General features: G+C 39.7%; 2 protein-coding genes and 1 long non-coding RNA gene across 5 annotated transcripts in view; 1 reads left to right on the top strand and 2 right to left on the bottom strand.

Moving 5' to 3' along the window:
• LOC122653750 (protein SHOOT GRAVITROPISM 6) overlaps nucleotides 1-25482 on the bottom strand; it is a 177548-nt gene that overhangs the window by 95231 nt on the left and 56835 nt on the right. For all 3 annotated transcript variants that reach the window (XM_043847686.1, XM_043847687.1, XM_043847688.1), the window contains exons 12-21: nucleotides 24642-24731; nucleotides 17450-17527; nucleotides 17226-17293; nucleotides 17021-17120; nucleotides 6047-6223; nucleotides 5402-5491; nucleotides 5010-5075; nucleotides 4771-4863; nucleotides 4608-4682; nucleotides 3351-3410 (exon numbers count right to left, since the gene is read on the bottom strand). In XM_043847686.1, the coding sequence (XP_043703621.1) occupies nucleotides 3351-3410; nucleotides 4608-4682; nucleotides 4771-4863; nucleotides 5010-5075; nucleotides 5402-5491; nucleotides 6047-6223; nucleotides 17021-17120; nucleotides 17226-17293; nucleotides 17450-17527; nucleotides 24642-24731 (897 nt within the window). The remainder of the gene's footprint in view (nucleotides 1-3350; nucleotides 3411-4607; nucleotides 4683-4770; nucleotides 4864-5009; nucleotides 5076-5401; nucleotides 5492-6046; nucleotides 6224-17020; nucleotides 17121-17225; nucleotides 17294-17449; nucleotides 17528-24641; nucleotides 24732-25482) is intronic.
• Nucleotides 904-25024, top strand: LOC122653754. Its single transcript, XR_006331850.1, has 3 exons — nucleotides 904-1038; nucleotides 16633-16636; nucleotides 25014-25024. It is a non-coding gene; the product is annotated as an uncharacterized LOC122653754 (long non-coding RNA).
• On the bottom strand, nucleotides 1722-2289 carry LOC122653751 (calcium-binding allergen Ole e 8-like). The gene has a single exon (XM_043847689.1). The coding sequence runs from the start codon at nucleotides 2276-2278 to the stop codon at nucleotides 1784-1786; it is 495 nt and encodes a 164-aa protein (XP_043703624.1). The 5' UTR covers nucleotides 2279-2289; the 3' UTR covers nucleotides 1722-1783.

Here is a 25482-nt window from a genome sequence, read left to right as displayed (position 1 = left end):
AGCACCAAAACGAAACGAGATTTTAAACCTTGATTACAGGTTACTCTGATAATGACTGGGTTGGTACTAAAGGTGATCGTAGATCCACTACAGGGTATTGTATGTTTGTTGGTGGAAACCTTGTTACATGGAGTAAGAAACAGACTACAATGGCTTGGTGAAGTGCAAAGGCTGAATACAGAACTATAGCGCATACGGCAGTTGAAATGAAGCGGTTGAAGTCCATTATTCAGGAGTTGGGTTTCCCAGTTATTAGACCTATGGAGATGTATTGTGAATTTGTGATAATCAAGCTGCGATTTATATTGCTAGTAATCCAGTTATCCATGAGAAAACTAAGCATATTGAAGTCGACTATCACTTTGTAAGGAATTCTGTTATGCAAAAACTAATCTCTACTCCGTTTGTCAACTCAGGTGATCAACTTGGTGATTCGTTTACTAAGGCATTGTTTAGGCCAGCTTTTCTTAGTGGCTGTTCCATGTTGGGTGTGGGAGATATATATACTCCAGCCTGAGTGGGGTGATAAAGTGTAAACACGATAGAGGGAGTCCCCCAAGTGTGTGTGTGTGTATGTTGTTGGGAGGGGTGATAAAGTGTAAACATGATAGAGGGAGTCCTCCTACCGTGTGTGTGTGTGTGTGTGTGTGTGTGTGTGTGTGGATTTTGTGTTTTTTAGTTGTTTACTTTAAGTTTTGAGTTGTAGAGTATTGTTTGTTTTGGACTCTTAGGGTATGTACGGCAACCATTCTGTTTCAAAAAATTGGTTCAGAGTCAGAATCAATTTTTTCTATTTCTGGATTTTTGGAGTAATTATGTACCAACAAATGCTGTATGGTAAAAAAATGTTTCTGCTATTACAGAGAAACATAAAGATGTATGGACTGCTCTCCTCTGTACTAGCCCAGTCCATCACAGAAGAACTGCAACCAGACGAAGCTGAAGACATCGACGATGACGACGAGCTCCCCGTCTTCAACAGACTCTTCTTCATCTTCTTCCCCTCGAACCCGTTCATCACAAACCCACACAGCTGCTGTTGCTGTTGTGGCAACATTAGCATCCCATCCTCCAATTCCTCCATTTTCTCGAACCTGAACATGAACGCGGCATGCCCATTCTCAGAATCATTGAACAACCAGTTGTAAATGTCCCAAGACACCTGAATAGGGACCCCATCCACTTCAATCCTCTCATTTCTTCTGAACTTCTACTTCAATCGCTTCACCTGCAAAACCCTCTTCCTATCGACGCTGAAACAGAGCCTGGGCTCATCCCCTGAACCCACTCTGCAATCAATGGAGATATCTTTGGTCTTAGCCCCCAAATCTAGCTTTTATAGTCTAATACTTGTTGCCCACAACATGTAAAGAACGAATCCCAATCCAACAACAAAGAGAGAGAGAGAGAGAGAGAGAGAGAGAGAGGGAGAGGGAGAACGTAGTAGTCTATTCATGATTCTCAGGTTCGGAGATTCTGTAATGACTAAGGAGTTTGACCATTCGAAATGTAATCACAGGAAGAAGCAAACACCGGGATTGCAGGTAGTAGTAACATTTAATAAAAGTGAAACCCTAATTCTATTTCTAAAGTTCTTCCTCTGAGTTAGAATTTTTTTTTTTTTTTAAAGGAAGAAATCAGTCACAGAAATAGAAACCTTACAAACGGAAGTGTATTCAAATTAGAACAAACTAAAGTAGAATTAAGCATCTATGGTGTCGATTAATATCTTCGTTCCATTATTGAAGTAGCTACGCAAAAGTCAGGATTTATAGATTCAGTTCTAATGAGCGGAAGCTCTGCCATTGGTCATCATCTTCTTGAACTCCTCAAAGTTAACTTTGCCATCACCATCAGCATCCACCGAGCTAATCATCTTGGAGCAGTCATGGAGGGAACACTTCTCCCCCAAATTGTTCAACGCCATGTGAAGCTTTGTAACCGATATCAATCCATTCTTGTCCCGATCGTACCTATTAAAAGCATCTTTCAATTCCTTCATTCCACCGGTGCTCGCATCTCCATTCTTACCTCCACGGTGGAAATCAGCGAACTCTTGGAGATTGATGAAGCCATCACCATCAGTATCAATCGAACCCATCATCCATTTGATCTCTTCTGGCGAAGTCTCAGGGCCAAGGGCGTTGGGAACATTGCCGAGTTCAGTGGAAGAGATCTTCCTGTCACCATTAGCATCAAATCGCTTGAAAAGCTTCTCAAGCTCCTCCATGTCATCAAGATAAACAGAAGATTTGAGGCTAGGGTTTTCAGAACTCATGGCAAATACTTTTTCGTCACAATGTTAAGAAAGGGTTTGCAGAGACCATCTCCTATGATCATCCAGCAGGAAGATATGTTCTGCGTGAGAGAGAGCACAGGGGACAGAACAAGGGGTAGAGGCCTTACCTGAGTCGTCGGTCTTTGCTCGACGGCTGGAGTTCTAGAAATCTGGAATGTGGAGGGGACGAGATGCTTGTAGCGGCGGCAGGAGAGTCTCAAAATAACGTTTGAGTGCAATGTTATGTTTTGATGGAAATTTCCAAAAATGCCCCTCGTTAACTTAAGTCGACCTTGTTTCCGCGATTTTTTGTAGAATTGATTCTCAAATCTGAGAAACACCAAAATTTCTCAAAACCTTGCCAGAATCTATTATATCACCCGGTCCGTTTCAAAAAATCACAGAAACAGACCGGACAACCCATACATAATCTGTTTCAATTCTGCCCCCAGAATCAATTTTTTGGAAGGTTACCATACAGATCCTTAGTAGTATCCTACTAAGAGTGATTCTGGTTTTGTTATAAATGAGTTGCTGGTCAACGATTGGAATTATCTCATCCCACCGTGTTCAGTCTTTTCTCTCCATTTTCAATCGCCTTCTCCTTCTTTCTCTTCTCTCCTTCTCTTTTCAGTCTCAGTGAGTGCTGATTGCAGATTTCTCTGCTGCTACATCTCTTTTTCACTCCTCGTGTCTGTTGGAACAGTGGATGGGAACTTCTGTGTGCCCTATTTCAGTGGTGAGTCGCTGTCAGTGGAAGTGTTTTTGGTAGGAGACTAGAATGCATATTTGTAGAGGAGATCAAATGGAGAGGAGCATGACAGAGGTCTGTTCAGGTTTGCTCCTCTTTTGAGGATCTGAGCTGTGCCCTATTGTATGTGTATCTACTTCAAATCTGTCAACAAAATTTTCTGTTATCTATTACCAAAGGAAGCATCTACTTCAAATCTGTCAACAAAATTTTCTGTTATCTATTACCAAAGGAAAAAAAATTCACAACAAGGGGCATCCACAAGAAACCACGAATCATCCATTAAATTGAAGTAAAAATTTCTTACATCAAGATACATACCTCATCTTGCCAAAATAAACCAATATTTGTTGGAAACAGAGGTGCCAAGTAACACAAGACCTGAAAGGGAAAACAAAAGAAATAAGAAAAGAATTTCTTTTTACCAAAGTCAGTTCAATCCAAATGATGACAACAACAGAAGAAAAAGTAACAATAAAAAAAAATTAAAAAAGCGATTAAAGGCACATATCTCTCTTATATACAAAATACTAAAAAAAGAAAGAAAACAAATTTATATTCATTTTTGAGATTAGGGGCATCACCTTATCCAATGATCGAAGTGATCAGAGTGACAAAATTTCTATTATATCGGATGGGGGACAAAGGAAGAAGATGTACTGACAAGATACGACTGACTTATATAAAAATATAAATAGGTGCTGCTTTTAAGGCTGCTTAGGTAGGCCGGCCGGCCTACCAACATAGCTACGTCTGATGGGACAGAACGATTTACCGATGAAAAGCTCCTTTGGTTACGCAGCTTTATAGCGAGAAGTACTCAAGGTCAAGCGGATAGAGGAGTTTCGGGAAGGAAGTAGTTTCAAGCTCTTTCAAACCTAAGCAAGCAACCAACCAACCTAATAAAGGGGCTTGGCTCTCAAGCTTGTATAGTTAAGGCTTAGCGCCCTTACTAGTCAAGGTTTTCTTCGTTTAGTCAAGCAGTTTATCAAAGATAATTCCTTCTGTTGCTAGCCGAGTGAGGTAGATCAGAGAATTCCTTTCCATACGCTAGACAGGTACTTTCGGTAGTTACAGGAAGGGACTATAAATTGGGTACCTACAATTTATTACTACCAATATAAGTCACATGCACTAAATTGGTTTTAATGGAACTGTGTCCTATTTAAGAAGGTATCACAGAATTGAAAGAATAAAAGCACTCATATGCTTTTTTTTCCTTTTCCAAGATAGGTCCAGAATAAATTGTTACAATAAATAAAGAGAGGGTAGAACATTGACAGAGTTACAGACAAAAAAATAACACTTACACTAGATAATTGGTCCTATTAGAACAACAAACAGCTTATAGACAAAATAGTTAATTGGCCCCAAGTTATAAGAGGGAACAGCGAATTTTATCTGCTTGCAATGCTAGCATGAAATAGATTGGTGACACTGAACTACTGAAGACTGAACGAAAAATAAATAAAATGAATGACAATCCAGTACATTGACAATATTAGACAGTTTCCATCACTCTTTCATATGCATGATGTAAAATAGATATAAAGTTAACAAGCATTAAAAGGTGGTGACCGTCAAAATCTGAGTTGGCAACTGCTCCCTTGCAAGTGGATCATGCAAAAGCACCACCAACCGCGCAAGAAGTTCCTGATATTACAAGGACCAGACATCTAAGTAGGAACTGAAACCTCAAGCAAAAAACAAGATACAGCATATGAACCAACTAAGCTCCTACCTCAGGGTTTGGAATGTCGGATCGAGCTCTGTATTCAGTCAGTATTGAATTTGATGATCTATGCCTGCATAGTTCTGAGATACATCTACAAACCTACAAAGGCAGGATAATTAGATTTGGAAAAGGATAACATAGACATGAAATAGAAACAATCCACCAATTTTTTGGTCAAAGAGTTGATCTCTGAAACTTCGGATGACAAACTAAAAAAATAATAATTATAATACAAATCATCTTACCGTGGCAGCTGCAATAGTATACCTCCGTGGAATAATCATCTTCAACAGAAAAGGCCAAAGAATATGCTGTAGAAATTTTAGATTTCAAATATTAGGTTTTATTTAGTCACTTAGACTGATTCTGGACTACTATTAACAAACTACATAAAAGTTACAAGCAGAGGCATGCCAATGCTACTGAAGGTTTGAAGCAAGTAAAGGAAAGGAACACGTATGCACATTATTAATGGGCAAACTAAGCAGCAGTCATGGTGAAGGGGAAAGGCTGATGCATTGCTCGTTCCTACTCTAAGCAAGAAACTTTGGCATTCACCATATATGTACACCCCAGAAATGAGAATTTCATTTAGGAAAATGCTTAATGCATCCAGAAAGCTCAGAAACTGGTGTACCTCCATTTCAGGAATGGTAATAGTTATCAAAAGAAGACCCTTCTCACAAGTTTCCCTCAACTCCAGTGGACAAACAGCTCCAATTTTCACCTGAGGAGAAGATTAATTAGTATTACATGGTTAGTTGGATGTGGCAAAGGCCAGGCAGTCCCGCCAATTCTAAGATAGAGACTGGAGATTGGAGAAGCAATATTCAATATTTTTAGGCCAGGCAGGCCCAGAAACATTTTTTAGACAACTTTCAGCAAGAACAGTGCTACACTAGACCTCAGCCCAAGCACAGCCTTACCAATCACCTCAGAAAATACAAGATAAAAACACTGGATCAACCATAAAAGTAATAGCAATGCAGCATCAACAAGTCACAACCAAAACCAACTGTCATATAAGTAACAGAATAGATTTCCTTAGCCAAAAAGTATTTTAGCAGAACAAAATCACAAGCCAAAGACAACCAACCCCCAGCCACAACACATAGGGACAAACAAAATCAAGGACCAGCCTCAATCGAACAACCCCCTGCCCCTGATCAAGCAGGCACCAAGTCACATTGCTTCGCCCAAACGCACAAAGAATGGTACATGGTTTCTCTATAACAAGCTCAGTCCAGTATAATTGTGATAACATTTAAAGTCCCATGCAAACCTCCAGTCTTTTGTATTGGAATGGATAAAACGTAGCAGTTGATCGAAAGACTTCCTTGGAGCTCGTGACATTGTTCAGCTCCTCATCTGATATAGCACAGTGGCGCACAAGATATTCAACGAACAACTCGCCAGAAGGACCAATCAGATAACAGTGAGAAGCCATAACCACAATCAACTAACAAAAAGAAGCATTACAAAACTATATTAGTAAGAAATATTGAAGGGGAGAAAAAAGGAGGCTTTTATCTTCGATGATAATTAAAAAAAAAAAAATAAAAAAAAAACAGCCAGGAATATCATTACATAACACCGAGATAGTGAGATACAACATAAAGCAACACTATAAAATGACCAAACTGAGTCTGTGTAGCAATTACTCTTCTATGTAATAACAGATTTTGTATATTAACAAAGATTTTGGGTATGCCAGTAAAAGAAATATTTTACAGATTACCTTCACCAGGGAAAATATCAAGAATAAAATATCAGTATTCATCGCACTAAAATTGTCACCAGGAATAGAACTCACCCCAGCACCTGTCAGCCGTATTTCAAGGGATAGGGTTTGGGAACTGGACCACTCTCAGATGATACCGATCCACATCGGTAGAGATAGTGTGATCCACAGACAAGATCAGGAGATCCAAGGCAGATCAACCCAATGTATGATTCAAAGATCAGCAATCCCAAACTGGTGCATAGCTCACGGAGAAAAGGCGACCCAAGGCGGTGACCAGGCGCCATGTCGCCTAGCGAGCGCCTAGGCATGCAAATACAAAAGGAAGGGGTTACCATCACGATTCAAGAAGTCGGTGGAGTCTGTCAAAATATATCGAAATATTTCGGTGTCGACCTTTCAAAATGAAACCCTGGTCGACCCTGCAGGCATGCAAGACTTCCACTGAAACTTTAAAGTTCTGGTGAGATTTCAGCGATTCGGTATTGTTTAACCGAAACGATACAAAGCAAGTATTTAAATACCAAATTTCAATCGAAATGGGTCACTGTTTCAACCCATTTCGACAGAACTCTAACAAGGTTTCTACTCCAACCACTACATTTTAACATTTAACAATATTAAATTATTTTTCTCCATTTTGTAACCAAGGTTTTCGTATCCGATGAAGTATCCTTTCGTTCCGCCATCATATATCCTAAGCATTTTCATATGTTTCTTGATCATTTCCTTACGTATCTTGCATCTCTCTAATATGATACGATACATCTCTTAAAATCACCCTTTCGATACGATACACGATACCGATATTTTCAACCTTGGTCCTAGGAGGGGTGAATTAGGAGACGGTACTACCTTCGGCTAGTCCTTAAAATGCACACTTACTTTGAGATCATTGCACAAGAATTGGAAGATTTCAATTTCATTTGTTAGCATCTAATGATCAACAAATCCTATAAAATTATGAGTATTTTCTTAAACTACGACAAAGGATAAATGCAGGATTTAAAGTATTGGTCAGTATCGTATCATATCATATAAGCCAATACATATCAGTATCGAAACAATACAGACCAATAAATCACTTTTTTTAATAAAATGTATCGAATCGTATCAAATTGTATCGGCCAATACAATACACAATACGATCGAGAACATTGGTACGATCGATTAATGGGTTTGTAGGTGTATGATTTAAAGTATTGGTCTGTATTGTATCCTATCGGCCGATACGTATCGATATCGATATCGGTATCGGTCGGTACCGATACTAATCCTTTTTTTTTAGAAAATAGTACTATCTTGACTAGTATCGTATTGTATCAGCCGATACGGCCCGATACAATATGATACGTACCAATACTTCCGATACGTATGCCAAAGGGTTTTGTGAGACTATCAATACGTATAAGTATGTATCGATCGATATGGCTCGATACAGACCGATACAGTCGACACTAACCAATTCACGTCGATACGGCCATTAAAGGCCCATGTGACTCAGACTATGATTTTGTTTTTTGGATCAGAGATTGAAGGAGATTTCACAGAAAAAGTAGGTTTCAGAAAAACTAGATCTGTGTTTAAATCAAGGCTTGTAATCCTATTTTTTGCTATAAATCAATAGATTTAGGTAAAACTAAGTTAGTTGATGCATCAAACTTGATCATTTGCAAGGATTTATACTCAAATTGATGAAAGTCTCTTGTCTCATTATACGCAGTTCTCCATTTTAGTGTTTATGTATGATAATATGATATATGTTATATATTGCTTATTTATATTCTTTTCTGCTCCAAAAATGTATTTCCATGTGTATTTTGACCATTTCCGTGCATATCTATAGCGTACAACATGATATATCTCTTAAAATCACCCTTCCGATACGATTCCCGATAACAATACTTTAAACCTTGTGTGGGTGCATTAATATGTATTGATACATACTGATACCGATACCATAGATACAGCTCCACATTCCATAAAAAGTCCGTTTTCACTAACAGACTCGATACAATTGCTATTCTGGCGGAAAAATGAAGGAAAACTCTCAACTGAGATCTGAAATCTTGCAATTAATCTTGGTTTTTCACACCTTTGGAGTTGGGGCTTCCAATCAACACTCAAAAACAAATCAAGGAGTGCTACAACATCATCTTTTGCATCATCCAACAATCTTCATGGCTATAGACTATTACAACATGAAAGAAACCTCATCTTTTATAACAATTTCAATTTAATGAACTTGTCTGGTTACATATTATTCTCCACTTAAGTGTTTATGCATGATACTTATTATATTGTTTTTTGTTCCAAAAATGTATTCAATACGTTTCTCCGATACGATAGATACATCTCTTAAAATCACCCGACTGATATAACATGCGATACCATCATACCGATACTTTAAACCTTGAATAAATGTTTATTAAAGAAAATTTTACAACTTCGGATTCCATTGGGTAATCATGTGCACAAAGAAGTGACATCCCCATTAATCTTTTTAAGCTTTTAAAAGGAATTCAAAAAATATGCAATAATGTATTAAACAACCTAATATAGCTTACTTTATGCTAGAATCATGTATTATAGGATTTCATCTGGAATGCTAGTTCATAGAGTCATCAAATGATCAACAGATGGAAAACTTTAGGCTGATTAGGAGGACTCTTACACTTGCAGTCATGGAGTTGAGCAGAAAACAAAAAAGGAACTATCACGATCTTGACTTCTTTTGCTCCTCCATTCCAAGGGAGTTCAATGTTATATTCATAGTTGTCAAGGCGACACCTAGGCGTCCAGGCGGATTTCTAGGTGCCTAAATGGCAGCCGCCTTATTATAGGGCGCCTTGCACTGGTTTAATTGGTATAGAACCAGGTTCTGACACTAATTTATGCCAAATATTAGTTAAATAAATGAACATTTACTTAAGAAATTATTCATAAATAAGCAAATACCCCCTATTTAAATCCAATAAAAATAGTTAAAAAATCAAATTCCAAAATGATAAAAAGTTAACCCCCCCAGTTCAAGAACAAAAACTCAATTTTTTGCGGAAGGTGAAATTTTCAACTTTCTAATGTTGGGTTTTCTCAATTCTATAAATCTTAATTTGGTAAAACGTTGTTAAACACCAAAAGTGTGGTAAAATTTGCATTTGTTTTGATATTTAAAAAAATATTTTCATTCAAAGCGATTTTGACAGCATTCGCGCACACCAAATAAGGTTTGACCGGAACATAACTCCTTCAATATAATTCAGATTTAAGCAATCTTGGATTTGTTGGAAAGCTGGTTTGTGCTCTACTTAATACAAAAAGCCTCGTGTAAAAATAAAATCATTTGATCAATCAAATTTCTTAGAGAACAAAAACAATTCTCTAAATCGAGAGCAGATTAATTACTTATAGATAAGATCATATTTTCTAAGAACAGTATAAACCAAATGTCAGACTAGGTATGCCTGAGAAAGACCAATTCCAAGTGTGGTAGAATGGAATCCTAAGTCTGATCAGCAGTGAAGAAAGCTTCTTTGGTTCAAGGCTTCTTTGGTTCAAGCACCACGTCCCTAGGCACTGCTTCACTGTTTGGAGGATCTTCACCAACTGTCTCCCAACTCAAGCCTTTCTTCTACATCGCCACATCCCTGTCTCTCCCTCTTGTTGCCTCTGCTGGAACAATAAGGAAGACACTGATCACCTCTTCTTTGAGTGCCCCACTGCTGCAGCGATCTGGAAAGGCATCTTGCTTAAATGTTGGCCTACCACGAGAAGAATTCTGCCTTTCTCCAAAGAATGGATTTGGATCGACATAACTTTTGCTGGCCGCTCTTTATGCGATACTGTTGGAAAGCTTGCTTTTTGTGCCACCGTGAACCACATTTGGATGGAGCGCAATATTAGGAAATGGACCCCCAATTCTAGATCTTACCAGCAGATTTGGGATTCCATTTCCTTTGATATAAAGGCGAAGTTATCGTCAGCTCCTCCTTCTTTTTGCCCTGACACCCCAAGGAACAGGCTCATTGTTGTCTCCTGGGGTCTCTCCTCTGTCTCCCTTGTTTCCCCTAACCCGCAAAACTGAGGCTTGGGGTCATTATTTTTTGTTTTGTTGCTCCCCTTTGAGGGCACTGTAATTCTTTTTTCCTCCTTGGTAATGAATTTCTTATTCACCCAAAAAAAAAAAAGAACAACGAAGAACAAGAAGGTGGAGAAGAGAAGAGAAGAAGAGAAGAAGAGAAAGATCGATTGAGAGGGTAAAACTCCCTCACGGTTTCTTTTACAGGGCAAACCGCGAGGGGGAAATCTTATTTATAATATCAGAATTAATAAATTACAAACTCCCCAAAATACCCTTAAGACAATGGAATATACTAGAAACATAAATAAGACTAAAACACCCCCAGAAACCCTATAAACTCTAATCGACAACTCTTAACACTCCCCCTCAAGCTAGAGCGTAGACATCACCAAGATCTAGCTTGGAACAACCACTCAAGAACTGAGGTCAAAATAAAGCCTTCGTAAACATATCTCCAAGCTGAAACTAGGAACGAACAAAAGGGGTAGTAATTAGCTTCTTCTAAACAGCATCTCGAACAAAATGACAGTCAACTTCAATGTGCTTGGTCCGTTCATGAAAAACGGGGTTGTTGGCAATATAGATGGCATCTTGGCTATCACAGATTCACAGTACATCTCCATGGGCTGATCACTAGAAGAACCAAGCTCACGAGCAAAAGAACGAACCCACATCAATTCTGTAGTTGTAAGAGCCATAGCTCTGTACTCAGCCTCAGCACTGGAACGAGCAACAGTGGTCTGTTCCTTGCTCTTCCAAGTGGCCGAATTACCTCCAAAGAAAGTACAATAACCTGTAGTCAATCTTCTATCGCCATCAGAACCAGCCCATTCAGCATCAGAGAACCCAACAATGCTGGTATGACCATGGCGACAATAAACAGCCCCTTACCTGGAGCGCCCTTGAAGTAGCATAAAATGCGACAAGCAGCATCCCAATGTACTTGCTTAGGTGTCTGCATGAACTAACTAACAACACCCACAGCAAAGGAAATATCGGGACGAGTAACTGTAAGGTAGATAAGTTTACCGACCAGGCGTCGATACTAATGTGGGTTACTAAATTCCTTGTCATCAGAAGTACCAAACTTGACATGGGGATCCATAGGAGTATCAATAGGTTTGCAACTCAACATTCCTGTCTCATCAAGTAAATCAAGAACATACTTCCTCTGGGACGGGCTAAGACCTCGAGAACTGCGAACAACCTCAATACCAAGAAAGTACCTGAGGCTACCCAAATCCTTGATCTGGAAGTTATCATGCAAATACGTCTTCACCTGTGCAATCCCAGAAGCATCATTACCAGTAACAATAATGTCATCAACATAGACTGCTAAGATGACCACGTTAGACCCCTGACGTCTAACAAAGATAGAGTGATCAGAATAGCACTGAGAAAACCCACAACCAGCCACAACATTGCTGAATTTATCAAACCACGCACGGGAAGATTGTTTCAGTCCATAAATGGCCTTATGAAGGCGACAAACCCGGACACTATCCTCCCCCTGAGCAACATAACCAGGAGGTTGCTCCATGTACCCCTCCTCCTGTAGATCACCATATAAGAAGGCATTCTTCACATCCATCTGAAAGAGAGGCCAATCAAGATTGACCGCCAAGGAAAGCAAAATACGAACAGAATTCACTCTCGCAATAGGAGAGAAGGTCTCGAAGTAGTCGACCCCATAGGTTTGTGTAAACCCATTGGCAACCAAACGAGCCTTGAGCCGCTCCAAAGTGCCATCGGGATTGTACATAACCGTGTACACCCAACGCCCGCCATCGGGATTGTACATAACCGTGTACACCCAACGACACTTAACAAGATCTTTACCAGGCGGTAGATCAACCAATGACCAAGTCTTACGAGAGACCAAGGCATCCATTTCCACATCCATAGCATGTTTCCACCCAGGGTGGGATAAGGCAATCGTATAAGAGATGGGAATAAAGGTAGAATGTAAAGCAGCAACAAAAACACAATGATGGAGTGGGAGATGAGAAACAGAAACAAAATTGGCCAATGGATAAAGAGGGTTCTGAGTGCAAGTGTAAGTACCTTTTCTCTTTGCAATAGGGAGATCATCAATGTCTAAAATTGGATCTGCAAGCAAGGTGTCAGCTGGTGGCGATGGAGGGGCAGCCACAATAGGTTGAGGTGGCAGCGGCGGCAGCTTCTGTTTGGTACGGCATGTGTAGACCTGCACCTGTGTGGGACCAAGATTTGCAACCAACGGGATAGGAGGAGGAACAGGTTCAACAACAACACGACCAACCCCACCAATATCAACAACAAGATCAACACTAAGGGAAGAACCAGCAAAATACGGAGAGTTTTCGAAGAAGGTAACATCAGCGGAAACAAACTGTTGGCGAGAGATGGGATCAAAACACCTAGAACCCTTCTGGGTACGAGAATAACCAAGAAACAAACATTTGAAAGCCCTAGGAGATAGTTTATCAAGACCAGAGCGAAGCACATGAACAAAACATTGACAACCAAAGACACGAGGGGGGAGAGAGAAAACAGCTCGATCAAGAAAAACAATATTAAATGGAATTTGATTATTAAGAACAAAGGAAGGCATACGATTAATCAAGAAACAAGCAATTAATATTGCATCAGCCCAATAGAGTTTAGGAACATTCATATGAAACATTAAGGACTTAGTAATGTCTAACAAATGGCGGTTTTTGTGCTCTGCCACACCATTTTGCTGTGGTGTGTAAGAGCAACTAGTTTGGTGAAGGATGCCATTGTGCGAACAAAAAGAGGAAACCTCACGTTGAATTATCTCAAGGGCATTGTCAGTACGTAGAATTTTTAAATGAACACCAAATTGAACACGAATTTCATTATAAAATTGTTTGAAAATAGAAACAAATTCAAATCGATCCTTCAAGAGGTACAGCCATGTCATACGAGAATGATCATCAATAAAGCTAACAAAATAATAAAAACCTAACCAACTCTTGACCCTACAAGGACCCCAAATATCAGAATGGACTAACTGAAACAAAGAAGTACTCCTAGACTCTGGACTCAAAGGAAAAACAGTACGATGATGCTTGCCAAGCTCATAACCTTCACACTCAATGCGGGAGACAGATTTGCAACTAGGAACAAGATGGCACAGCTTGGATAAGGAAGGATGTCCCAACCGATAGTGCCAATGTAAAGGAGAAATGCCAAAAGAAGTAGCAACCGCTGCCGTAGAAGTAGATGCCAAATCAAAGTAATAGAGGCCACCCTTCTCATGTCTACCACCAATCGTCGTCTTTGTTGCCAGATCCTAAAACACACAATGAGAAGGATGAAAGATTATAGAACAATTAAAGTCTTAGTTAATTGACTAACAGGTAGAAGATTAAGAGGAAGCTTAGGTACATGAAGGACATTAGATAGAGAAAGATCAGAAGATAGGGGGATATCCCCATGACCAGTAATAGGTATAAAAGACCCATCGGCAATAGAGATCCGAGATGGAACAGCGGACTGTGTAAAAGATGAAAATAAATTGGGCTTACCAGTCATGTGAGAAGAGGAACCGGAGTCAATGACCCACGGAGAGGATGAGGAGGCAAGACATGCAGTAGTTGTACCTGAGTGGGCAAGAACAGCTGTAGATGTAGAGGAGGCTCCCTCAAGTTGCTGAACTCGTTGTAAATGGTACTAAATCTCGTTTCGCTTCGATGTTTCGGTCTGACCGAAATTTCGACATCGAAATATGGTATTTTTCTGTGGGTGTAAAATGCCAAAAATGACCGAGATTTCCGAAATTTTCGAAACGAGATTACCGAAATTACCAAGATTTCCGAAATTTCCGAAACGAGATGACCGAAATTTCCCAAATTTCATCGAAATATTCGAAATATTGCATTTTTTCATATTGGACTTGTGTTTCGTTTCGGACAGGTTGAGATACTCGAAATATTCGATATCTCGACCAAAATTTCGCCAGTTTTAGTACTATTACTTGTAATAGTTGAGAAACCAGGTCATTAGAGGAACTACCACCATCAGTGGAAGACCCATGAGTAGTGTCAGGAAGATGCACAGGATCAGCCGCTCCATCAGAGATTGCCCATTGTGGTTTGCCATGTTTCAGCCAACATTTTTCAATAGTGTGGTTACAACGACCACAATGAGAGCATCATCGAGAGCCACCACCACCAGAAGATGAACCAGCATGATTGGAAACAGCCCCACGACCACGACCAGATCCAGCACGACCTCGAGAAGAGGTACCACCACCACGACCACACCCTCCAATAGAGATAAAGAGGGCAGAATTATCCTTGGAGATAGGAGCTGGATCAGATTTCACCACCGAAGGAGAAACAACTCTCTGGATTCGACAATATGCTTCATTCATAGATGGGATCTTCTCACCAGCCAATAATTGGCTTTTGACAGATTGAAGATCAGGATCCAATCCAGAGAGAAACTTAGCAACCAGAAACTCAGATCATTGGGATTTAATCACAGAGGCATCAGTAGAGATAGGCTGGTACACATTGAGTTCTTCCCACATCCCCTTCAGTGAACTGTAATATTCGCAAAGGGACTTTCCTTCTTGCTTAAAAGAGAAAAAATTTCTTATACAGATCATAATTTGAGACAGATTGGTATCATGAGAATAGTTTTCCTTGAGTTTTTTCCAAACACCCTTGGCAGTTTTATGAAACATGACATTAGAGGCTATGGATGGTTCCATGCTATTCCAAAGCCAACAAAGAAGGGTTGCATTTTCAGCCTTCCAATCGACATATTTGTCATTAGTAGGAGCTGGCAGTGTCATAGTGAGATAAGACATCTTCCGGCGAGCAGTAACATAGACTTCAAAGGCTTGAGACCAAAGAAGGTAGTTGGAGGCACCATTCAACTTGATGGTAGTGATCTGAATATTAAAGTTGTCCGTGGGAGGCTTAGAGTCAGCCATGAGAGCAAATAATATTGTCAAAAATACCTGGGATAGGTAGAGGCAGAGACAGCCAACAATAAGGAAGACAAGCCAAAAAATCGACTTCAGCCCAAACCCAGATTAGGGTAAAAGCGACAACTTCAGGAAAGAGGCTGAACAGCCCAATATACAATCAATTGTTGGTGTAGACAATGACCAAATAATGAGGAATAAAGGTCCCCAAACCAGCAGCCATGTCAAGAAGAAATCCCAGAAGAAAAAAAAACTCGATTCTCACAAGGTTTTGAGAAATTGATTTCTCAGATGAAGACAAACATCACTTCAATCAGCAGAAATCTCGAACAGCACCAGGCACAAGGACAAACACGATCAATCTTCAGCATATCAAGGATCCCTAGTCCTTCAATAGGGTATGACTAGGGTTCAGACAAGAATATATAGCATCTGAATGCTGCATACCACGATAAGAGAGCAAGAGGAAGGAGAAGCCTTCAAAACAGCAACAAAAGGAAGAACTGTTGATCAGAATTACTGCTCTGATACCATGTGGCAGAATGGAATCCTAAGTCTGATCAGCAGTGAAGAACAAAGAAGAAGAAGAAGAAGGTGGAGAAGAGAAGAGAAGAAGAGAGATATCGATTGAGAGGGTAAACTCCCTCACGGTTTCTTTTACAGGGCAAACCATGAGGGTGCAATCTTATTTATAACATCAGAATTAATGAATTACAAGTAAACTCCCCAAAATACGCTTAAGACAATGGAATATAGTAGAAACACAAATAAGACTAAAACACCCCCAGAAACCCTGTAAACTCTAATCGACAACTCTTAACACCAAGAACATATAAACCAAATGTACGTTTTGATTGTTTCAAACTTCCAATAGCTTGCTTCTTTAGTTCTGCTGTCTACTATTTCTATGCTGATTTTTTATGACTTGATGTGGCTAAATATTTATTTTTTGATGACTTGATGTGACTTAATGTTGATTTTTGATAACTTGATCTGGCTTAATATTGATTTTTTATGATACAAGGTACATATTGTAGCATACTAAATAATGTTAGAAAAGAGGGGAAATAAAAAAAATAACACTTGGGCCGCTTGATCGCCTAGGTGGGTGCCTTGCTGCCTAAGCGCTTAGACTCCCCTCTACCACCTTGCCGCCTTGACAACTATGGTTATAATATTCTCGTTTTCAATTAAATTGGTGTTTTCTAAGCTTCAGTCATTCTTGTAAAGTTTCGGTTTCACTCAGATCCTAGTACAAAGTTGAAGCCACTTTGAAGCCTTGATGGATTCCTTTCAACTTTCTGTAAATTGGTAATTCTTTGCCCCTTCAAATTCTTTTACCCATGCATTTTTTCACTTCAAAATCAAAAGAAAACGAGAGAGTGACAGTCCATATTCATGTACAAGTCCAATTATTGCACCCAAAGTTGGGAAACAAATGAAGAATACTGCAGATTTTATAAACAGACTCAATAGCTGCAGAACATAGTACCTCTGCAAGTGCCTTGCGAACACCTAAGTTCTGCTCATCTAGCAGCAACTTTACAGCTTCAACAAGTAGAGGTCTTTTACCATGCCAAGCTTCAGACAACCTCCGAAAAGTATCACGAACAGAAAGAAAAAAAAAAAAAAAAAGGCATGTCAGGTCAGATTGTGTACGAGCAACTAAAGGATTAAATGGTGGAAGAGAAATTAACCTTGGCAGGAGATGCTTCAGTACACTAAGTGCCCCAATTATAAGTGATTCTTCCTTTAATCTGCATTTCTGGAAACAGGTAACACACCCAAAAAAAAAAGATGAATAAAAATTAACAGAACAAAAGGGAACAAAACCTTTCTTAGACTAAAAATTAAAACACGACAAATAATGCTGTCAACAAGTAACAGAGCGTGGAAAGCTATACTGGACACCATTACTCACATTCAGAAGGAACATAAAAAGATCCTCTGGATATACCAGCCCAACTGTCAGGAAGCAATGCTGAACTTCATTGTATGTCTGCAATGTAAACGATAACGGTGATAACAGAAGTGGAGGAGCAAACCTATAAACCCATAAAACATTCTTAATGTTCTAACTTACTTACATAATTGGAGGACAAGTTAACTATTATTTCCCTCCTCTATGTTTCTATTTCTTTTTTCCGTATATGACTATATAAGAAAGGCAGAAAACCCCAAAAGCAGGCTCTCTATAACCGGTAGTTAGACAGAAAAACAAACTCACTAACCAGAGGTATCTACGTTAATAAAAATCAGCCTTGATTTCAAGCAAAAAAAATCCTCTTCACCAAATGCTCCAAGTAATAGCCAGAGGGACCAGCTACCCACTTCAATGAACTTAATTCTTCCGTCTCCTTTACATCAGGTTCATTAGTTACAACTTTCAAGGATCCTAAAGGGCCAACACCCAGTACTGGTCCAGCTTATGCAGGGTCCTAGACAAAAACTGATTTTGACTTCATTTGTTAGCTCAGGGAATCAACATGGCAATATATTCAATAAGGCGTTGTTTCGTCCTGAGTTTCTTAGTGGTTGTTCCAAAGCTGGGTATGGGATATATTTATATATACACACACTCCAGCATGGAAGGGAGGGTTAAAGTGTGTATCATGGGTTATGTTCCATGCGTGTTCCACGGGACAATGTACCATGGAATAATAGTTAGTAGTTGAGTTATAATCAGTTTGTAATGTCTCTTAGTAGGGTTCAAAACATGGAAACAGCCTCTCCGCGAAGCGGGGGTAAGGCTGCACATTTGCCCCTCCCAGACACCACAGTAGCGGGAGCCTCGTGCATTGGGATGCTCTTTTTTGTTTTTTGTTTTTTGTTTTTTTTTTGTATTGGACTCTTAGTAGGATTCCTACCAAGAAGTTGGTCACTCGTTAATACGAAGGAGAGAGCTAGTCCACAACAAAAGTATCAACCCTATCCTGTTCTAGGTCACACTCTCTCGGTTTCTCCCTTCTTCCCTTTATTTCTTTTTCTTCTTCTCTTCTTTGCTGATCTTCTAAGCTTTGACAGCAATACAAGTATCATCCCACCCATATATTTGACAGTGCCAGGCACTTTTCAAAAGCTTTTCTGCACCTTTTCTTCTAATTCCCGACAAACCACAAACATACCATCTTCCAAGAGACATGTCACTTGAGCATAGAGGAATAGATCCCCTGAAAAGCTAAAACCCCAACCTTCGAACACATACTACCAGATTCCCTAAAGAAATTAAAGAAGTCAAAAGAATATGCTGGGCCATCCTATAATGGAAAATAAGAGATAATTCCAGAGTTTATGAGAACGAAACATTCATCCACTCCTCTATTACACAAAGTCCTTGTCCTTCAGAATGATGGAGCATCAGACTACAGTCCCATCTCTTAAATCCAAAGAAGTGATACATACAGAAACAAAACAATAAATTTGAAAATTACTCAAATAACCTCCTCTTCAGCACGAACCAGCAGGCAGCATCCCACATTTGGACCCACTTCAAACATCAAAACTTTTTTTGATTCCTTAGAATCTTTTTTTCCCCCTCCAGGGGGTATCAAGATACCACTGTGCTGAGATATCTTATCTGTTTCTCCAGGAAAATGGATATCTCCAGAAAATATTTTCAGTTCAATCCTTTTTTTTCTCTCCACTCGGACCAATCTGCCTACTCGGCTTCTTGTATTTAAAGTGACCTTTTTCTTTTCTTTTCTTTTTTTTCAAAAGCAAATACATACACTAAGAAAATGGGATAATACAAAAGGATTCAGGAGGCGGTGAGAGATGAATTATAGCAATTGAGTAATGACCTGAGAATCAACAAACATAAAGCAAGCCAACCCACAATCCATATCAAAGAAAATATGAACAAAACACTGCTCCAATAACCCCTTGAGGATAAGCCACAGTTTGATGCTGGAAATACAGTCCTCGAATACTTTTCCCTATATACTCCTCCCTATAAACACCAAGGCAAGAACTTAGCTAGAGTAAAACAAAACATGCCAACCCAACAACTAGAACTGATTGCCACCACCCCTCCAAGGGCCACCCATACGTCCGCCACCCACACGTCCCCGGCCACGACCATAACCCCTGCCTCCACCTCTGCCTCTTTCGTATAGAGCACCACGATAGCCCCAATTCAGGGCCCTCTCTAAAAGAGTTGCAGCAGCTGGAGACTTCAATTCCAATGTTCAAGCAGCCAAACTCTCCTTTGTTTATACATATATAAAGCAACCAGTTCACTCGTGTGTTCCTCTAGAAGCAGCCAGTGGCCACTTCTCCCTTTTATTCTTCCATTCCCCAAACTTTTTCCTCACCTGGTGTTGTCATATCCAAGCACATGCCAAACAAGTAATAGATAGTATTACGTACTAAGGGTTCTTGGTCCATGTTGAGTTATGTAACCTGATAAGGGTATTTTGGGTTTTTTCTTTGTTTATTCCCTGTTATAAGCATAGTCGGCTATACAGGGACAGTATTGTAATTCTGCCTTATAAGTGATGTTATAAATGAAGGGGTTGAGTGTGAAGATCAATTCACCCGCTAAGGGTATTTTGGGTTTTTTCTTTGTTTATTCCCTGTTATAAGCATAGTCGGCTATACAGGGACAGTATTGTAATTCTGCCTTATAAGTGATGTTATAAATGAAGGGGCTGAGTGTGAAGATCAATTCACTAAAGCCATTTCATATTTCTTCTCCTCTCTTCTAACATGGTATCAGAGCAGGCAGGGGGGGTCACGATATCAAGTCCCTCTGGGAGTGGGCAGGTGTTGAAATTATTTATCCACCTATGTCCCCCTTTGGATAGTCCGTTGTGTCAAAGCTCCTGTATGATATACATATTGTTTCCTCCCTTTCCTACAAGGTCGGCCTTTTAGAGGAAGCGGTTCCAACAGTCCATGCACTCAAGTTACATCCATTTTGAATAAGTATCAATTTATCCATATGAAGGCGGACCTCGGGACAACAGTAAGATTTCTCCATTGCAACCTTGTGGTCGTAGGTTTAGGAAACAGCCTCTATGCAAAGCAGAGGTAAGACTGCATACATTATGACCCTCCCCAGACCCCGCAATGGCAGGAGCCTCGTGCACTGGTTATGCTCTTTTATCAATTTATCCATATATTGAATGAACAAACTTAGCATACTACAGGCTCTCGCTTGTTTCTTCCCTTTCTCCCTGTTGCTCCCTCCCTCTCTTCTTCCCGCTTCTTCTGCCTCATCTACCCCACCTATGAACCCCATATCAAAGAGAACAACCTAATTACTATGAGAGCTCCTCTTTGATCTTTGGTGCGAAAGGCGTTCTTTGCAGTTTGCAAGCACGTCATCTCACTCCTGATCAACCATTACTAAAGCTCAACCCGGTACGCGAGCAATAACAGTCTGACCAAGACAAGCGGAAAAGAGTAGTGCCCGAAACACTAGTCTATGCTTCTTCCAAAGCATACGACTTTCTGGATGTATATGATGATATCTAGACAGATAGATCCTATATGAATCGTATGATGAAGTACCACATTTGTGGATATATAGGAATCCAAATCTGCACCTTTCCCAGCAATCTATTAGGTAAGGGAAAAAATCAATAGTGCATAAATTAGGAGGATTAGAATCAAATTAATATTAACATTTGGATGAGTTTGGCATTTTGGCGAAATTTCTTTTAAAGATCTGCTGACAATAGTGAAAAAAGAGAATGCTTCTTTATTAGATAAAGTTCTATGAGTCTTTCGGTGATCAAGATCTCAACCCAAAGGCTAAAACAAATGTGTTCATCAACAAAGTCTTATGTTACGGATATTCATGGTTATTAGTTAATATTTGGGAAAATTACACTGCGACCCCTGAGGTTTGTCCTAAATACAGAGTGACCCCCTGTGTTTCTAAATTATATAGCTGCACCCTCTGAGTGGACGGTGTTAAATAATAAAATGTAAAATACCAACTTAGCCCTCATCTAATATCATTCACCAAAAACTGTTAAATAATACAATGTAAAATGCCAACGTTGCCCTCTTCTAGGATCATAAACCAAAAACCAAGGCGGCTCAGCTCTTCATCCTCTTTCCTCTCTAACCCTTTCTTCTTCTTCTTCTTCTTCTTGATTTTGTTTCTGTTTCATTCTATTCATCTTTCACAAGCACATTCAGCTCTTCATCCTCTTTCCTCTCTAACCCTTTCTTCTTGTTCACTGAACCTCTATGAACACAAGTCAACATCTTCAACCCCATACTTAAAGCACCCATACCTCAACACTTTTATCTCCCTCAACTCGAAACAGTGATCTAACGAGAAACCAAAATCAAAATCTGCATATTCATCTTCCTTTTCATGTAGGGAAAGGAATTGCAAATGTAAAGCTAAATGCAGCTTACACAGCTCTCCAGGCATGGAAATCTGCAATAACTGATGACCCATTGGGCATCTTAAGCTCATGCGTAGGTTCCAATGTCTGTTCTTACAGAGGCATTTTCTGTTTGAGCACTCAATATGGAGAAATATCTGGTTCCTCCGGCAACCTTGTTGTGGGAGGGATAGATCTGAACCAGACCAATCTTCAAGGCTCTCTAGTGAAATAACTCTCTCCTCTCAGACCTCACTCTCATTCACCTCAATAGCGACCGATTTTCAGGCACTGTTCCTAATACTTTTAAAGATCTCTCAGCTCTAACTGAGCTAGACCTCAGTAACAATCTCCTCTCGAGCCCTTTCACTGGAAGAAGGTAACTCATTCCCCAATGATCCAAAACACAAAACAAGCACACGTACATTGAACGTCATGGATTCATGAACCCAAACAGTTTGTAGTCCAAAAGACCAATTATATATGTTTATATGTTCAATGATTCTGGTTAACCTCAAAGAAACGAAAACAGATAAAAACCACGGGAACCCATTACAGAAATATCCTTTTAACACTCAAAAAAACAAAAAATAAAATCTTTAAGCAAATCTAGAGAGAGAGAGAGTTGAGTTAAAATCTTGGGAGGCTTTCCTCAGATACACCGGTGGCCAAAAGTCTTTTTCCTTCTGATTTGTTGATTTGTCTCATATATAGATACAATGGATTCGTCCCACCTAATCTGATATTATGATATACTTAAAGCCTTTGATTCTATATCTAACAAGGGTGGGTTATTAATCTATAACACTCCTATTCTGGATGCTCACCCAACAAATTCGCAGGACCCATTCCTGAATATCTCTTCAGCAAGAACCTGGACGCAATTTTCCTCAACAACAACCAATTCGAAGGGCAAATCCCTCTCAATTCGGGGAACTCACCAGCTTCTGTGATCAATTTAGCAAACAACAAGTTCAGTGGCGACATTTCATTTAAGGTTTTGTTCGAATGCGATCAAGGCATTTGCCTTCTTGAGCCAAATCAAGGCTTTCTCGAGATCTGTTCTTTCAAATCCGAGGCATAATCATGAAAATGCAGAAGAGCAATCGAACAAAATACGTTATTTTTATGATCTTCCTTGTCTACTCAGAATGCGGCTATTAGGGCTGCTCCTCATCTTTCCGGCAGATTTCAATCCCTAAACATGTTCGACCCACTTCAGGATACTAGGATTTTGGAATAGAGTGAGAAGAGAAGGAAACTTAGTAGTAGCAAGAGAGATGAAGTGAGAGAATGAAGATTGATTGAAACGATAGGTAGCGATGAACCCAACCAGAACCCTACACCCTCTTTCTGATTCGAGTAACAGAGGAAGGGAGTGGGAAGAGGGGAAAAGTTAGGGATGCCCTATGGGCAAAATGGTAAGCTCACACCATAGAAGGGGTATATTAGCCATTTGAAGACAAACTTAACCAACACCGTCACAGCTAACTAACGGAGTGGGGCTGACTGTAATAACTAACCTAAACTCAGGGGGTGTGGCTGTATAATTTAGAAAGGGTGGCAGTGTAATTTTCCCTGATATTTATTACAGTTAGCACTTAAGCAGCCTCTAATAACAGCTATCCCTAATGGGTTGTGGTGCTTAGATGTGGGCAATGGGTTTATGCAAGTAGCATTCTTTCGGTATGGAGGGTACCCAATTGAAGAATATAGACAGGAATTAAGTGCAACTTTATAGTGCTAAAAACCTTGTAGCTACTACCCTTGGCACTGGAGGGGTGCCCACTGTCTTTTAGTATTGATAGTGTGTTGACATGGTTTGAAAGACAACTATCAGAACAACCAGATCTCCCCCCAACCTACATTATTTGTATTATTTTTTCCTGTCTAGATTGTCTAATTCAGTGGTCAGGGATCACCCAATCCACAACATTTTTTTTTTCCTGTCTAGATTGTCCAATCAAGTGGTCTTGGATCACCAAAACCATATCACTAATTTTTTGTTCCTGTCTAGATTGTTTAATCCAGTGGTCTTGGTGCGCCCAAACAACACCAGTATTGCCAGGGAATAATCGAGACTACAACATCAATATTCAAAACTTGGTGTATGGTGAAGTAGCCAAAGTTGTCAAGGCATTGCCCAGGTGACTGCCTTGGCATCCAAGCGCCTTGACAACTAGTGTCGCCTTGGTCGCCTAGGCAGGAGTTTTGATCAACTTGGTCGCCTTGCTGGTGTTGCCATGCGTCCAAGCCCCCCACCACCACCTTGGTTCGCCTAGACGTCGTCACAACTATGGAAGTAGCAGCCAGTAGGTGTTGCTGAATATTGTTTTTGTTGCATAAAGCTGCCTTAGGAGTTTGTTTGATTCCCTCTTGTGTGTGGTTAATTGTAGGAAGCTGTTATTAGAGCACAAGGGATATCAGAAATAAGCCAATTTAGAGTGTCTCTTCTTCCTCGACTCCTAGTGAGAGTTCAAGTGGTAATCTTAACCTACAAATGCCTACAGTAAAGTTGGATTCCTCTGACTACTTAGAGTGGGCACAATCTACACAACTGTTAGTTGTTGGAACAGCAACACAGACAATGCTAATCACCAAAGCCCTACTAAATTTTGAAAGAAAACATACAGGTACGAATAACAAAGTTTACCTAACCAAAAAGTGATACAAGAATAACAGCAGACAACTTCCCATCAGAATAAAAACAAAAATACAATACGCTTTATAAAAATTGAAAAGATTTGATAGTCATAATGGAAGCAAAACCTTCAGTCCCACAGAGAAATCTGAATGCTCATTGTTGTCATTACTAATGCACACCACAGAGAGAAGTGTGGACAAGATAATTGTAAGTTCCTGTTAGCCAAAACATAGAAAATACATCACAAAAGCTCACCCAGAATTCAACTCAGAAAATCTACTCAATGATAATTGATAACCAATACTTGCTAAGCATGAGTTTCAACATCAAGGATCATATGGCTCATGGCCATGCCTATCAAATAAATTCTTCTAATCAAACAATAAACTAACAGTAACATACTATAATGACATATTCACAATTTCCAAACAGCTTGAATTTGTTTTTTACTTGCAAAAATACCAAGTTTTCGGTCGTATGGAAACCAAAAAAGAAAGCATCAACCAAAAGCTTCTAAATGCTCTCAAGCTTATAATGGATGGTAGGTCTCTTGGAAATCCAGGGCCGGTGTGTATTAGCGGCGTGTCCAGAGATCATGAAGGTGTGGCTATAAATCTAATGGCTTTCTCATGACCAATTGGCACGGCAGATCCTATCACTTCAGAGCTTAGGGCAATTATTCAGGGCTTGGGGATTGCTTTAGACCATGACTGGAGGGATATTACCGTAGAGAAAGATTCCAAGTTAGTCATTCAGTGGCTCCAGTCTACTCTTGGGAATCCATGGAGGTACCTACTGTTGCAGTTTCAGACCAGGAACAACCAATGAGAAAAGAACAAACTAGATGATAAAGAAAAGAAGAAGAAACTATGGCAGTAGAGTACCGTCGAGAGAGATTAAGAGAGAAAAAGAGGAGAAGAGACTGCCTATAGAATTGAAAAATCTGTCTATTGGCAGTCCTCCCAT

Source organism: Telopea speciosissima, chromosome 3 (genome assembly GCF_018873765.1).
Source record: "Telopea speciosissima isolate NSW1024214 ecotype Mountain lineage chromosome 3, Tspe_v1, whole genome shotgun sequence".
NCBI classification, from domain to species: Eukaryota; Viridiplantae; Streptophyta; class Magnoliopsida; order Proteales; family Proteaceae; genus Telopea; species Telopea speciosissima.
This window is presented reverse-complemented; position numbering and strand designations above follow the sequence as displayed.